This window comes from Cupressus sempervirens, chromosome 3 (assembly GCF_028749045.1).
Source record: "Cupressus sempervirens isolate cs-2001-9-10 chromosome 3, ASM2874904v1, whole genome shotgun sequence".
Classification (NCBI taxonomy): Eukaryota; Viridiplantae; Streptophyta; class Pinopsida; order Cupressales; family Cupressaceae; genus Cupressus; species Cupressus sempervirens.
This window is the reverse complement of record NC_143120.1, coordinates 1,101,291,073-1,101,308,588: the sequence shown is the minus strand read 5'-3', so window position 1 is coordinate 1,101,308,588 and position 17,516 is coordinate 1,101,291,073. Positions and strand designations below refer to the sequence as shown.

The 17,516-nt window shown below is 34.7% G+C and overlaps 1 protein-coding gene across 1 annotated transcript; it reads left to right on the top strand.

Moving 5' to 3' along the window:
• Window positions 1–1,130: 1,130 nt before the first annotated feature.
• LOC149570631 (uncharacterized) lies at window positions 1,131–13,805 on the top strand. Its single transcript, XM_089817226.1, has 8 exons — window positions 1,131–1,755; window positions 2,261–2,548; window positions 9,041–9,063; window positions 10,085–10,342; window positions 10,437–10,701; window positions 11,307–11,704; window positions 11,935–12,842; window positions 12,922–13,805. The coding sequence occupies exons 1-8, from the start codon at window positions 1,241–1,243 to the stop codon at window positions 13,462–13,464; spliced, it is 3,198 nt and encodes a 1,065-aa protein (XP_089673352.1). The 5' UTR covers window positions 1,131–1,240; the 3' UTR covers window positions 13,465–13,805.
• Window positions 13,806–17,516: the final 3,711 nt, after the last annotated feature.

The window sequence follows — 17,516 nt, the reverse complement described above, 5'->3', positions numbered from 1 at the left end:
AATACAAAATGTATCACCCCAAAGGCTAGATTCATCAAGTGTGTTGACTTCAATTGCTGAGAGTCACATTCTTCGCAAGTATGTGGCCTTGTCACTTACTCTATGCAAATCGTAAAACAAGGAAGGGTGCAATTCATGTTCAAAAGAGCTTGAAGCCACATCACAACCATGGTGAAGCAAGTATAAGAAACGATCGACAAGTCCATTATGAAGTTCATTAGATGTATAGCTACAATGAAGCAAGACTTGCAATCAAACAAACAATTACGAACCTTGAAGTTAAATGATTTAATTCGAAAGCAATGCATGCTGTCAAGAGCATCATCAATTGATTTATTCTGTGATATGTCATTTGATTTGTATGTTTCTACTATAATTGGATTCTTTGATGCTCGACGGAATGTAGTTGAAACAACTCAATATGCATTGGTCATTTAATAGATGAAGCAAAAATGAAGTAGTAGTTTGTGTAGATTTGAGCTAAGTACAATGTGGTGATGTTACAGATGTTGAATCTACTTAACACAAGTTTAAAGTAAAATGTACACATACAAGATACATTTCAATAGTTTGTTCTAGTTACAATGACTTATGTTCTAATGGCGGTGTACTCCTTGTTTGTGCCCACCCTCTTTTATTAACTTTAAAATAAAAATAAAAATGCAATTCATTGGTTTCAAATGAAAGAGTCATGCAACTCTATTAATACTCATAGCATGTAACATTTGTGCATAACCATTGATAAAAAAACATGATGCAGGAAAATGTATTGCATTACTTGTGCAAATTGTTGAAATGAATGTAACGTGCATTTATTAGATATCTTTGAATAAAATATGAAGTGACACTTTCTAAATGACTATTTTTTTATTGCTCGTATATAAGGAATTCCTAAACATTCTTCTTGACTTTCGAAATATTTAAATCACATAAAAAATATTAAAAGCTATATTCTTTATTGAAAATTTATAAAATTATTAAAATCTCAAACACATTTTTATTTTACCATATTTACAATTATTCCCAGGATAATGTTCTACCCACGAGACCCGTAACGAAAATAATTCTCAGTGCGCAATAGTACAGTAATCGACTTTAGACCACATAGTCCAATCCGTATAATTCGCCCATAGTATTCTCGCTTTTGCAATATAGCATTCCTCCTTTAACCATTCCCCTCTACATACGAAATCTGGACTTTCCTTTCGGCTCTCCACCCTCCACAGGCGGAGAGAATTCCATGGGAGAAAATGCTTTTGAGGGCATTGTACCACACTCTCTTTCGCCTCACGGGCAACCCTCAGAGTATGCCGCCTACGATGTATTCATAAATCGCAGAGGTCCAGATGTTAAGAAGACTTTGGCAGAGGCACTGTATTCCCATCTCAGTGCCTTCAATCTGCGGGTGTTTTTGGATCAGAAAGAATTGGAGACCGGAGATTTCTTACCGGGAGCCATACAGCATGCTCTCGCCACATGCAAACTCCACGTAGCGGTTTTCTCCCCGAGATATGCAGAGTCGCCCTGGGGTTTGGCAGAGCTCTCTTTCATGCTCAGAACCGGGGCTAAGATCATTCCTGTCTTCTACGACGTGCAGCCCTTTCACGCTCGATACATCAATTCTGGCCCGTATGCAAAGGCCTTCGAAGATTTCAAGAACAAGAACAGAATTGATGTCCACATTGTTCAGAAATGGAAAGATGATCTCTATAGGGTTTCCTTTATTTCGGGCTTGGTGTTCGAGTCAAGCAAAGAGTAAGAACTGTGCAAATTTCTTTTTCCCATGTTATATGGATCAAACTTTAAGATCTATTTTTAAGAGAGAAAAGGAGTAATGAAACAGAAGGAAAAACTATTGCGGTCTTTTTGCTCTCTTCTTTTTAATGATAGACCATAGTCTTGCTATCATTTTTTTTATCACAGAATTTAATCTGTGATGTAGGGAAAGTCTGTATTGTTATTGTGCATAATTTCTTAATGATTGATCGTGGTCCTGCTACTTTCTTCTTTCTGATAATGTATCGCATAATTTGGGGAAAGTTTATATTGTTATTTTGCATAGTTTCTTGTATGAATTCTCTAAATTTATTTGCTGGATGTATCATTAAGAAGAAGAGACAAAGACAGAAGGAAAAATGTCTTGTTGCTCTCTTCTTCCAAATGATGGAATTTGATCCAGACATAGAAAAAATAAATTTATACCTGACAAATTTTGCCCCTATTTTTTTTTTTTTTCTGTAATTCGGTTTTGTACTTGTAGTGACAAGGATGTGCTGCTGAGGCGTATAGTAGATAGAGTGCTAGAAGAAACAAGAGGAGAAGTGTTGGAGGTGGCTAAACACCCCGTTGGACTGGATGATGCCCTTGAAGCTTTCCAAAACACAATATTGAAGTCAGATGAAGAGCAGAGCGGCTATGTAAAAGTAGTGGGTATTGTTGGAATGGGAGGATCTGGCAAAACCACTCTCGCTAAGAAGGTATACAACGAAAGGAGCTGGGCATACAATGAAGGAGCTGGACAGAGTGGATTTGTTGTCTGCTATGAATGGTAGAAACTATTCCCTTATCTCAATGCTTTCAAATAAGTTGCACAATACCTTAAAATCACAACAATGCACACACATACCTTTGCTTGCTTACCATACCTTGGTATTACATAGAATTGACTGTAGAATTGACTGTATTAGTGGATAATTCATATCTACTTCATATTATACTCATACATATATATTCACAATCATTTCGGTTCATTCACAATGTCAAGAGTGACCTTTTTTATTTTTTTGGGATATGATTGAAAATTTTGATTAATGCATTGAAGAAAACACATTAATTAAAGGGGGAAGAATGTCACTACCCATTTTTCAGATACCTAATAAAGTGATATTTTCATTGCAACCTTGGATTAGTTGAAGTCATTTGGAATCAAAATAATATTAATAACAGATGCATATTGTAATGCCCCACCCAAAGATCCTTGGAACACAAGGATAAAATGTGCACTGAATAATTTTTTTTTTTTAAGATAAGTTATTAAATCAACAACATAAAGTAACCATATACAATAATGAAACATCAAAACAAGGTGATAAGAATAGGGAACATGGCTAAAATCACATATTGACCTACACCAACGGAAGTCTTACAACACTTGCAAGGATCTCCAAGCACTAAACCATAACTCACAAACCAAAGATCACATGAATTATGAGATTATACAAGAGGATGTTCTCTTTCAAACCCAAAGTAAAAGCTCCTAGCATGGTTAGACAAACAAGTCCATTTCCACTAGTTACAACATAATCAAGAATTACAAGTAGAGACCAACAATGGTCATACACAACACAAGGGCTCAAAGTTACAACCTCACTCTTGAAATTTTGTTAAGTCTAAAATCCTAAAGCCCTGAAATTTGGCGAAGTCTAAACTTTTGAAGTCCTAAAATTTCTCAAAATATTTATCTTAACTCGGAGAGCTCTGGACCTATCTCAAATGAATCGTCACATATATTAAAATATTTCTTAAGAATATATTAAAATATGTCAACTTATACTTAAATGACATATTTTAAACTCCATAGAAAATATGTTTTGAACTAGGAAGGTGTGGAACCTAGTAGGGTGTCCAAAACCAACTTCCAAACTTTCCTCAGCCAAGCCAAAATGCCCATTATTTTTCATGCGAGGAGACATTCATCTGTAGTCTGGCATGAGACTTTGCTTCTCCACACGAGACCTTGCCTAACTATGCGAGAGGATTTGTATTGCTTCGTGCACAGCTTCGCAATGTCATGCAGTCTTTGCATCATATCGCGCAACCCTTGCATCACATTGCACGAGGAATGCCAACAACACAACATTGAGGCCTTGCCCTTCTAAGGATGTGTCTGATTTACTTTAACCTCTTTTTCTATTTTCTCCATATTTTGCAGTAGTTTGTTTGATTTTAGTATCATTATGATTTTATCATCAATTCCCATGCAACTTCTTACTTTTTAAGGAAGATTTGTGTATTTATATCAAATAGGGACTTTCTATTCCATTAGATTGTTCAATCCAGCTCAAACTTGGAGATGCTTCAAAAAGATTTGATGGTTTAGCCTGACTTTTACTTTTATAAGTTCAATTATTCAAGTAGATTGTGGATTGTGGGCTTGCAATTTTCACTGCAGATTTTTGTTTGACATCATTATGCTTTGTTTATTGCAATTATTTGTTACATGGTCAAATATTTGTTCATTGAGAAATATGCTCTCTACTCTTACTCATTTTCTCCAAGTTAACTCTTAAGGAAATCAATAATTCCCTTGTATCCTTGTGTTGTCATGGTTCTTATTTGGCCATCAAAAATGTTTTCTCTTGATGGGCCACGTTTTGTGTTGTGGCACCATCTCAATCCATCGCCTATTTTCTAGTCTTAATCATCTAACACTAGTTATCCCTACTTTCTCTTATTACCCTATCTAATTCTTGTATGTTAATATATGATGTTGTTTTCCCATTTTGATCTTATTGATTATCTATTCTTCATATTCAAATTAATCACTCCTCTAATTGATATTTTCTTTCTCATCCCTTAGCTATTTAGATCTAGTGGAAAATCGAGTAAATAGCTTCTTTTACATTTAATTAAGTAGTTGGTATTTGTAAAGTTTGAATTATAAGGGATAGTTTGTGAATTTGAATTAGTTGATTAATAGTAATGATTCTTTTAATTCATATTATGAAAAAGCATGAAGCGATTTATTTATATAGTAATTTGTTCACAATATATATATACATACATACTTGTAATTTATTTATTAATTACAATCAATATAATAATATAATAGATTGATGTGTTACCTTATTCTCTAATCCAACTAATTTCAAGAGTTTTATTTGTTAATGTTGCTCTTATGCTCCTCTAAGTTAAATACATCTACGATTCACGATATACTAGGTATAAAATGAGATGTCATGTGATGCAATTCCATTACTCCCTGTAGTTTTACTTGTTTAGTATTTCTCATGTTAGGCTGGGTATTGTTCATATTTACTAGATTTTCCAGTGGAGCTAAATAGCTAAGAGATAAGAAAGAAGAATCAAGTAGATGAGCGATTAGTCTGAATATGAAAAATAGATAATCAATAAGAACAAAATGGTAAAACAACATCACACCTTGGCATGCAAGAATTAGATATGGTAATAAGTGAAAGTCAGGACAGTTAGTGTCATACGATTAAGATTAGAAAAGAGGTGATGGATTGAGATGGTGTTGCAACAAGGAATGAGGCCCATCAAGAGAATACATTTTTGATATCCAAATAGGAACCATGACAACACAAGGGAATTATTGATCTTTCCTTAAGAGTTAACTCAAAGAAAATGAATTAAACTACAGAGCATATTTATAAACCAACAAATATTTGACCATGTAATAGACAATTGGAGTAATAAAAGTGTAATGATATTAAATGAAAACTGCAGCGAAAATTGTAAGTCCACAATATGTTTAAATAATGCAAATCCTTTTAAGGGCTCGTTTGGTTGTGGGAATACAAATATGGGAATAGGAATTGTTATTCTGGAATAGAAAATAGGAATATATATTCATATTCTTTGTTTGGTTCAGCCAGAATTTGATGGGGAATTCACGGACCCAAAGTTTTCTAAAATAAATAAAACTGGAATAGGAATACATATTCCAATTCCAGCTATTGAGGTGGAATTGAAAATATTTATTTTTGGGACGAAATTGGAATACATATTCCTATTTTATTCCAAGTCGCAATTCTGATTTGGTGCACCCAGACACAAAATTCAAAATTTTAAGAATTTACATATGCCTATTCCACTTGTATTCCCGTTGCCAAACAGACTTAAAAGTTAGATTGAAACAACCCAATGAAATTGAAACTTCCTATTCAATATAAATATACAAATATCTGCCTTAACAGTAAGAAGTTGTGTAGGAATGGATGTTGAAATCATAATGATACTGAAATCAAACAAAACTGATGTGAAATCTAAAGAAAATAGAAAAATAGGTTGAAGTAAATGTCAGAAGCCAAATGGGTGAAAATATTGGCTTTCAGCATAAACATTCTGATAGAAAATGAAGCGTCAAATCATGAAGTTACATGATCACTTCAAAATAGGAAGAGACACCTATGCTAAAAGGAATAATAGAGTCAATAAGTGTAGATATAAAAGTAGTAAGGTTCGACAGTAAAAACTCGAGGAGCGATGACCAAGGAGAAGACACAACCTTAGAAAATCTCACATAGCAAGGAAAACTTTGAAATTGTCAATTATATTTCTAATAAAAGTTTTGAATGAAACCAATACAAACAAGTAGACCATTCTCTAATCAGCCAAAAACCAAGTCCACAATGATACAGTCTTCGCCAATAGTCCCCAAACTTGCCACTGACTCCCAACTTTTCCCCCACAATCAAAAGGACCTCTTAGATGTCCCTTGGAGCATGGTCAAAGGCCATTCTATTTAACTTGTAAATTCCAGGCTACCAGCCATATATCAATGTCCATTATCTCAAACCACCTACATTATGGCCTTGAGAGAAGAAAGAAAAAACAAATAGAAACATCAAAGGAATCATTTACAATCCAAAGTCTTTTAGGCTGGTCATGGTGATTTAGGAGCTAGTAAGATGCAAACTAATCAACCAATCCTTAATCCAAGGCTAGATAACATGGAAGCTTAGGTCAAAAGAGAAATAAAGAAAAATGTAGTGCTTAATCAAGCTTCCTATTACTCCGACTACCTAATCTTGGAGGAATCTAAAGGCTAATGGCGTTATACAAAAAATGCATCCAATATTTCAGTTTGACATTAATTTGTTGGTTAAGCGGAGAAAAATTATAAGGTACGCATGCACGACCATATTCAATAAAGTAGGTGAGGATAATATAGATGGAAATTTCCTAGGGATCTCACTAATATGCAGAACAAAAACAAGACGATGCAAGAAAATGTTGAAACTGAGGTGTTATACAAGTGCAATTAACAAGATTATAGCAATAAATTTCACAAATAATGCTAATTGAGAGGAGAATGAAGAATTTCTTGAAAGTTATATACATTTAACCTTGAATAGAATATATGCACATACCTCTGAGTATCAAGCAAAAGAAAACAATAGAAGAAAACCATTGAAGACAATGAGTTCCCTTCCCAGTTTTTAGCGCTTCCCCCACCTCTTCCCTCAACTCTCCCATTTAACTTAAAAATATGCATGTTGTCCCAATTAGCAGCTAGGGAGTACGTTTTAGTTACTGTCAGATGATGGTTCTAAAAAAAATTAGTACTAAATTAGATTCCCCCAATAAATTTGTAACTGCTATTCAAAATCTAGGTCATCAGTATGCAACATAAACCTGTTATTAATATTATTTTGATTCCATTTTTTAATATATATATTTTTAAAAAGAAAATGGCTTCAACTAATCCAAGTGGCAATGACCTATTTGGTATCTGAAGAATGGGTTATATGACAATAAGCCATATATCCATAGACACATCTGCATCCAAACTACAAAAGGCACATCCTGTAATGTAGGATTTTATGTACTCAATCATATTAAGATATTAAGAATTGAACCATATCCACAAATACACCCGCATCCAAATTGCAAAAACATATTAAGATTTGAAGCATTGTTGAATAAAAGTTTTGACCACACAAAATAAGTTTGGAACAAAATCATCAAAAACAATCCAAGATTTCACAATAATAGAGAAACAAAATTCCTTCTCAACTTCCAATCAGAATTTACTACTACTAAACTTTTATCATATGGGATCAACACTGCTACTAGTTTCCTTTCAAGAGTTTCTGTTGATAAATAATTGAGCAGGAACAGGAATTGAAGTCCCATATGTGAGGTCCCACATGGTAGGAGTCTTGGAAAGATAAGATGCGCCATCTAAAACACCATGTAAATATTGAACCATTAATAGAAACCTCAGAACACATGACAAACTTTTTATGTGGATAAATCTAAGAGCTTAACAAAACCTATGACTTTCTCCTCAGAACTCTATTCTATCAATGCCACAGAGAGTCACAAATAAAGGAAACAACTAGGTGGAGGGTGTGTCAGGGCATGAGATATTTTGTATCAATTCAGGAACCACTCTTCTACTATTGGTTACAAATCCACACCATCTTAATTATTGACCTCCTCTCCATTTCAAATGGAATACAAAAAAATTACTTACAAATCATGACAAATGGTACAAGTGGCAATGGGTTTAATTCAATGTTACTTTGGAATGTGTTTCCAATATGTTTTTCAGCCATCCCCGTCTTGGATAAGTTTCAGGGATAGTGTATGCCTAGGGGACACTGACTTTGATTTCTAGAAGATATTTGTCTTTGACTCTTGAAGTAACAAAGTAAGAGAAATTTGAAAAAATGAATTTTGCTAATTCTTATATTTTAAGTTTCTATTATGTATAAGAGCATGCTTTGTCTATTCTTTATGAATCTCTAAATTTTTCTACATATTTTAATTTGATTTCCTTATTGTTATATAGCTGTCCCCAAAATTGCACAAAAAAGTTGTCATCCCAAAAACTCGTCCCCTGATCTACCAATCCCAGAAATTTGGGGTAGCACTAGTTTTAATTTACCATTTGTGAGCTTTTCTGTAGATGGGTTGTTCAACACATATACCGCTGTAGAATGCCTCTCAGCACAATAAAATATTAGCTATAGATAGAGAGAGATACAGCTATAGAGACCTTTCCTTTAACATATTACAGAAACTTGAAGTCTTCCTATAATCATTATTAATATTAATGTATCAGAATGTCTCTAATATTTTCTTCAAATTAATACATTTAAAATAGAGATTAACTATACATCGAATGAGTTCTTGCTAAATTTGCTTAGAAACTATAATCAGCTATATTACAAATGTGAGAACTAGAACTTTTCCCTTAGGCATTCTTGCAAAATCGACAACTGTCCCTCCCTAACTAATACATCTTCATCTAGTTTGTTTACTTTGAGCTTAAGTGTTCCAACTTCAGCGATGAGTTTAATGTTTTGCAAGGTAAGTTGTTCTGCATCTTGCTGAAATCCATTCCTTTCTTCTAAAACTTTGGGTATCTCTGTTCTTAACAACGTCAGTTCTTTCTGACATTCTTCTAAGTCAATCTGTAAACATTTTATGGTATTTTCCTTCCCTCCAAGCTGTAGATAAAATATATCACAGCATTAGTGCTCATAATCTGAACTAAATATAATGCTCTTCAAAAGTAAGTTAATCTTCCATTTAACAAACTGTTTGACATCCTAAATATAAACAATTGAAAGCATGACAACACATACCAGAACCTCCAAATCTTTCTCTTTCTGGTTTGAGAAAGTGAGCCTAGCCTGTAGTCTTTCAATGTTACTCCTCAAAACCTCTTGACTCCTTTCAAAAGTTGCAACTTTCTCCTCAGTTTGTTCTACATCAGCCACATTGGAACATAATTTCTCCCGTAGAAGCTTGACCAGTAAAGTTTTGGCTTTAAGTTCTTGCTTTAGTTGTTTGAAAACCTCCTCACTCTAAAATAGCAATGAAGAATAATGGTTGATCACAAAACCATGTTAATGAACACTCCCTAAAATAGCAAAATAAATAACATTAGTTACCTCTATATGCTGTTGTTCCTGTTGATATGCCACTGGATTTGCTGCATGTTGCTTGAGGGATTCATCATAGGATATATGAGAATTTTCTTTCAAGATTTCTTCTTGCATCCACACACTATTCTTCCAAGATGAAACTTCTTTTTGCAATTGTACATTTTGCTCAGCCAGATCTTGGATCCTCTTTCTCATCTTCCTCTCCTCCGACCTAATTTTTCCCAGCATAGAAGCCCATTCATTTGACCACCTATCTATCTCCTTTTCTAATGTCTGCTGCAGATCATTCTTCTCACTCTCCAGTATCTTTGTTCGACATTCCATCTCTTCTTCGATCAACCTTAGCGATTCAGTTGCTGAAGATGTTTCTCTCTTGTTGCTGGAAAAGATGGAAGTGGTTGATGAATGACTTTCTCTGTTATGGCGTACTGAATGGGGAGATGACCGCTTCGAATGTGGAGATGAACGCTTGGAATCCCCTCCCCCAGAGATAGTTTCCTTTGGAATAGCAGAAGAATTATCTGCCATCAACTGCTTTTCAAGCAAATTCTCCTTCGAGCTATCGCTTCCCTTCTCCAAACAGGGCGGCCCATCCTTATCAACCCTCTGGCAGGGTAAATTATTACTGATATTGTTGTATGCAGAGACCCGTTTCAATGGAAATAACCTCCGCATCGCTGCAACACTAGCAATCACCTGTAAAAAATAATCCGTATCATTTTCAAGCCGGAAGTAAACTGAATTATAAAAAGCATAGTCGAACACATTCACACCAAAAATGAATGGTTACAGCCTCGGCCGTTAGATTTGAAAGATGGCATTATAGTACCAGACAGCACAGGAGGACCCTAATGACGGTGAATTCCAGGCAGAGCTTCACACTCTTGCTCGCATCGCTGCTCCACATGGACGACAGGGGCGGCTTGGATCCTGCTCAAACCAGTAAATGTATAAACATCGGGAAATTTAAGAATACAAAGCTGAAAGAGTATGGCGATGCAGGTGAAGAAAAATTGGGGGTTTCAAACATCTCGGCGACAGTTAAAGAGGGTACCAGGTTGAGAAGCACGACAATGAAGCAAGAATTGGAATAATGAGAAGTAAAAGGCACAAAGTAAAAACTAGAGTGAGGAGATATGCACCGGAACATTCGGATAAAATGGAAGCGCTGATATTCTGCTTCTCCTGCATGTCCCTCGGATGCAAGACTCCCATGCATAAAAGAAAAACTATGCAAACCACGTGCCTCAGGGTAATCGCATTCATTTTGTTTATGTAACTGCGACCCTTGCCTTGAACCTGTGAGAGGATGAACGGTTAGTTTCAGGAGAAGGATAGCTAAATTGTTCGTATGCATACGGAAAGCTCATTGCATACTGATCTATATATCCTGTAATTTTATGAAGCCGTTGCAGCTGTCTTGAATGCGAATTAGGACACCTGTCCTCTTTAATTTCATTCAATTCCGCGCATTTAAATTCTCGGAGGGGCTGAGAAATATTAATGTAGGGACTTAATTTTGCGTAGATACCGAAGGATGGATATGTTGGAGGAGCATTTATACCCTGTTTATCCCTCAATCTTTTTACTGTCAAAAATTATGCAGTATCTAGTTGGAAAATCTTACATAGATTCCCAAACTGAAACTGCATATCTTTAAAGATTGAAGAACTCGTTTCCATACGCGTTCATACACTTCTCCTGTCTTTGCTTTCACCCCACCTGCCCAGACACTCCTCGTGATATCTGCTTCCACAACAGTCAATTCGCAACTTTAGGTATCTTGCTTCTCTGGGCCCCCGTGAAAACCACCAAAGTGAAAGTGCTCAGATACAACTCTGTAGTTCAGGTGATTCTTCAGGGGACTAATATCTTCACCGCCGAGAGCCATCCGATTCATTTGCATGGGAATGACTTTTACATTGTGGGAACGGGATTCGGCAACTATAATCCCAAGAAAGATCCTAAAAAATTCAATCTTGTGGATCCTGTCATGCGCAATACCGTCAATGTTCCTGTCAATGGATGGGCTGCTATCAGATTTGTAGCTGACAATCCTGGTAAGATATATCTTTTTCTTTCATCTAAATTTGTGGCATGATCTTTGTATTTGCAAATTCTAATTATAGTTCGATTCAATTTTTTAAAATCATACCCACAACGAAATCTAAAATCGGAATACATTGTTATGAAAATCTTGATCATTCTTCTCGATGTCGTATCCTTCAGCACACCTTTAGGTAGCCTTGGGAAGTTGGGTGATCACCGTAGAATCAAGTCCGTTCTTGTTGAAATGAAAGGAATGGACATAAATCCAAATGTTATCACTTATACCGCTCTCATGGCCTCACAGTGGAGACCTTACCTACCCACATTACATCTCAAATCTTGCTCATAAATCTCCGCGCATGTTGCCCAACCTTAAGAGAGTTACCCATAGACATTGGGGAACTGGGTAATTTAAAAGTAATTGAACTGGAACACACGGCGCTTACATCACTACCCACTTCCCTGGAGAAGCTTACCCTCTTAAAGTCGCTGTCTACGAGGGCTTGCCCAAAGCTCAGCTGCATACCGGAGTCTATCAGACAGCTGAACAACTTGCAATACTTAACTTTAATCGATACTGGTGTACAACGATTACCCCAGGGACTTGTACGTCTGAGCAATCTTGTGAAATTGTCTGTTCAAGGTAGTCCAGTTGGGGATATCATACTTTCGGAGGGAGATGAAGAAACTAGAGAAGGCTTTTCCAGTAAACCATATTCATTACCTAATCCCAAAGTCATGTCGCGACTCAAATTCATTAACTTGAGTTACACAAACGTAGTGAAGCTATTTATTAGCAAAAATGCGTGCCCCAACCTTGAATCTCTTGAAGATATAGGGTGTGTAAAGTTAGAGGAGGTTAAAGGCCTGCCAATAACATTGGTGAATCTAAGGATGTACCTGTGTGATAGACTGAAAAAGATATCGGGGCTTTCTAATTTATCAAAGCTTAGATACCTCAATCTGTGTGGGTGTTTGGATTTGCACGAGCTTGAAGACCTCTCACAACTGACTTCATTGGAAAGTCTTGTAGCAGATGGGTGTTGTGTCCTTACAAAGATGGAAGGACTCGAATGTCTCTCACTGCTCAAAGACATACAAATTGCAGCCTGTCATAGTGGTGTTTGGAAAGGCATTTGTTGTCTAAAGGTAAATAATTTATTTTGACATGAATTCTCATTTGGTATATCAACAAGACGGATTTTTAAATGTACTCTTGTGATTTCAGAGATTGCCCTCGAAGGTATCCAGTATAACTTTGAATATGAAAACTGTGGGTGCTGATGAAAAAGAAGTGAACTCAATTCTATCTTCTTTCCCGTTCACAATCTCTGTACTTGAGTTTCCAAGTTGGTGGGCGTGCAAACTTGGAGTAGAGGAGGTGAGATCCTGCACTACAATTATGCTAATCTTCTTGTGTGAAAGCTCAAGAGAGAAACATAACATACATCTATACCAGGAACATGATCTACATCTATACCAGGACATAATAAGATTGGGCAATAAATATTCCATGCAAGAGTACAAGGTAATTGTCAAGTTTGAGAGCGAATGCCAGTGGATGATTCTCAGTGTTTTTACGAGAGAGTCCGCCTTCCTTCAAGACTTGAAGATAATTAAAGTTGAAGATGATATGGGTGTGTATGCCAACCTGCCTTTTGAAAGGAACAAGGGCTGGTTGGTACTCCTGCGAGACGGAGAAGAATGGAAAATCAAAGATATTTGGGAAAAGCTCTTCACGTATGCCTACTCCAAACAAGCACTTTTGTGAAGATATGAATATCACACGCTAAGATTCCAAACAAGCATTCTAGTGACAGATATGAACATCACTCATTAAGGGAGAAATTAAGATTAGAAAAATAAGTCAAATTTGACTATTTAACAGTTTTAGTCTAGGAATCAAGCTATAGTGATGCTATCCAGATATATACACTCTCCAAAAAAAACACTAATAAACTTTTGTATTTCTTTGTAAATTCTGGTAATCTTGCCTTTTTGTAAGGACAAAGAGGAGCCTATTACAGAAGAAGGATAGTATCTTTCAGATGCCAGCCCAAACCTTGCTAATCTATGAGATTATGAGAATGACAATTATCTATTGCTATCTAATTGTCTAACAACTTTTATTTGTGTTTTTTTTAATCTTTGAGCTTTGCCTGTGTTTTCTATTTTGAGCTCTATACATTTGATTCCTAAGAGGTGATCTTATGTCTCCCTACCTTTTTACCAATGTACTCTATTCTAAATTAACAAAAATGTTGAGACTATGTTGGCTATTATGTTGTTGCTTGATGCACAATGGTAAAAGGTGGCAAATAACAACTTAACTCTGAAAAATTAATTTATTATTTTTATTTGCTTGACAATTGTTTGATAGCGAAAATATCATGTTGTGATTATTTATTGTCATTAATGTTCATCACAATGCTTGAAGGGGTTTGAATCATGGTTTGAAAAACGTTTTAAGAAACCTGCCAAAAGTATAACCATGTGTCTACTTTGTATGGCGAACATCATCATTTCATAAAATCAGTTTAATGCTCTTTGAAAGGTATTTTGAGTGAACGAAGACATTCAAAACCCTATCTATAAACAATGCCGCCATGATTCATTCTTTGACCATGATCTGGGTGATTGTTGATTAGATTTTCTTGTGGGGTTTTGATATCTTAATAAGAATGCAAAGGTGAATTGATTGACAATATTATTCTTAAAATGCATTCTATGAACAGGTTTTGAAAAGTTATCAGATAGTATGATGTTCTTGTTTATATCTAGTATTTTTCAGTTATACTCTTTGTTCTCCTATTGATTGTTGGCTATTTTGTGTGATTACATTGGTGAGCACCAAAATGGTCAAAAGAAAAGTGGAAAAGATAAAGACCACCTAAAAGCAACAAAAAAGGTAAAACAAAGCTATGCATTCTTGTGAAGGTAAGCATTCTTGCTATATCCTCAAATCTTTAAGGAAAAGGAACGAAGATTTGGAAGCATAATTAATTCCTAGAAAAGAATCATTAGGGCTCATTTGGTTGTTGGAATATGTTGGAATATGATTCTAGAATTGACATTCGAAATTCTAAAATTGGGATTCTCAAACTTGAAATCTAGATTACGATTTTGAGAATTTGACTTGGATCGTTTGGTTCACAAAGATTGGGAAATGAGGTTGTTCTTCCTTGAGAAATAAAGCTATTTTGTCAAATAGATGATTTGTCAATGAAAGTGAAACAATTTTTTTATAGGGTTTGAAGATTTTTCTTCTTTCTAAAAGCCAAAATTAAGGGTTCCATAAACTGTTTTTTTAGCATGCATTTACGGCTCAAATAAGCTAAAACAAAGACAAAGCTTTGTGTCGTCAATACCATAATGGTGATATTGTTATTGTGATCACGAAAAACCATAATATTTTTATTGCATGAGAGTTATATAGTTGGTTGTCAAACCATTTGTTAATTCAGTTTTTTTTGACATTTCTTTTATCTAAAATTTAACAAATGTGAAATATCCTACATAAATAGACTAGACTTGTAAACAAAAATGAAATTAATTTTTTATTGATAGTTTATTTCTAGAAACATAATGCTTTTTCAGCATAAAGCAATGTTGGAAATATTTTAGATGATACTACAAGTTGATAACCAATTCAACTTTTTTGTAAAATTAGCTTGGTTCAAAGAAGTGAGTTATTTTACAAATGTTTGTATACTTTTGTGATATTTTTGAAGATCTTTCTCATGAAGACTTGAAGCAAATCATTGTTAAACCCTTAAGGGGTTTGTTTGTATAAACTATTATCAGTTCTTGTAACTGATTACCGTCTTGCCTTAGTGAATGTAAAATATTTTAAGTACTTTTCTAAATAAGTATGGTTGTGTGTATAAAGCATGAAGTGAAAAATAGCAAACACAGACATATTGTCTTGTATGTGGAGCGTACAGGTTGAGCATTGAAAGAAGAATGATAAGAATATATATATATATATATAGGTGTGTGTATTCAAAACATACAGTTATGTATGTGAATGATTTGTGAAGAAACACATTGTAAAAAGAAGAGAAGGGTTGAAGCATAAGCAGTTGTAGCTTCTATTGTAAAGACGAGTTGTTGCTTAATAAAGATGCTAGGTTTCAATAGAGTGGTTTTTCCCCAATAAGAAAATTGAAAGGTTTTGAGGGTTTCCCACTTAGCACAAAATCTTGTGTCTCTTTCTTTTGTGAGTTGTCTAAATTGTTCTGATATCGAGTGCTTTTGTTTCACACTAGTTTATTCCAATTGTTTTGAATGTTAACTGTGCATTTGATTAAGATAATTCAAAACAAATCTGTTATTCTGATTCACCCCCACCCCCAACCCCCACCCAAGAACAACCATTACTTCCAATAGACTATTTCATCAAATTTTTAGTATACATTCCTTAACTAGACCACTCTCACATTTACTTTTTAGATCTTTAAAGTTTGAACTGAACTTAAGAGATACGAACACATGCAAACTTTGATATGAGATTGAATGAAAGTAGAAAATTATTTAATTTTATAATCTTATTATCTTAATTATAAATAAATTTAAAAATATGTTCATATATAAAAAAATACACAGCCTTACAATTTCATGTAACATTTTCGCCCACTGATAGGGCAAAATCCACAATCACAAACAAATGTTCTTCATTTTGTCAGCAAGGCCACGTACGCTTAAACCATAGTAAATACTTCTATCACAACATCAGTAAATGGATGTGCAATAAATGGATATATCAAATAAAGGTTGTTTGAGCTTGTAAACACATGAAATTGTGCACTTATAGAGGCACAGTTCCAGATTGATAGGATTCTGTTAGTTGGACAGGAAGACAAGTCCACCATTAATCACTATGCGCAACTCCATTTGTTTACAAGTTTGAACAACCTATATTTAGTGTATTCGTTTATTGGATATTCCAAGTACATACCCTCCCGACAATGGAACGGGTGTGTTGTAAAGATGTGCCCAAGGGGTTGCTTTGTGCTATAATTTAGTGTTATCAAGAAGTCATCCTGAAAAGATTGGTGCCAAAAATTATGTACAAGAGGAATAATTGTACCATTTGATAGGAAACTAACACAATGTAACTTCTTAATGATCACTCTAACAATATGTTGCAATATTGGATATCAATGACTCATTTGATGTTTGAAATTGGTGTTGAGTTGTTCTTTCATAGAATACTTTAAAGAGATGTCATCTCATGGAAATCCATGATTGTGGGATATGTAGTAAATGGTATAGGTTATTCAAACTTGTAAACAAATGGAATTGGTGATGGTAGTTGTCAAGAAACATTTCACAATGTTTTTAGCATGCTTCTTACCTGTGCTAAAATGGGAGCTTGGGAATAAGGTATGGACATCAAGAAAAACATAGTGGTTAATGGTGGAAGTCTTCCTCTCCAACCAATAGAATCCTATCATTCTTGACAACTACCATCACCAATTGCATTTATTTACAAGTTTGAACATAATGGTGGACATCAAGAAGTTATATTGTGTTTGTTTTCTATCAAATAATGGAAGAGTGGAATCATACTTTAGTTCATACATTGAACTAGAGAATAATTCACAATAATCTAAATTATACATTAAGTTAAACTTTTGTTAGTTCATAACAAAATTGTGCTAAACTTGTATAATTAGAATAGTTCATAAAAATTGAACTATTCTAAGTATGATTTTCAACCTTTAACTATTCCAATTATGAACTAATAGTTAGTAGCAAAATTACAATATATGAACTAAAGTATGATTGCCAACCTTTCACTATTCAAATTATGAACTAATA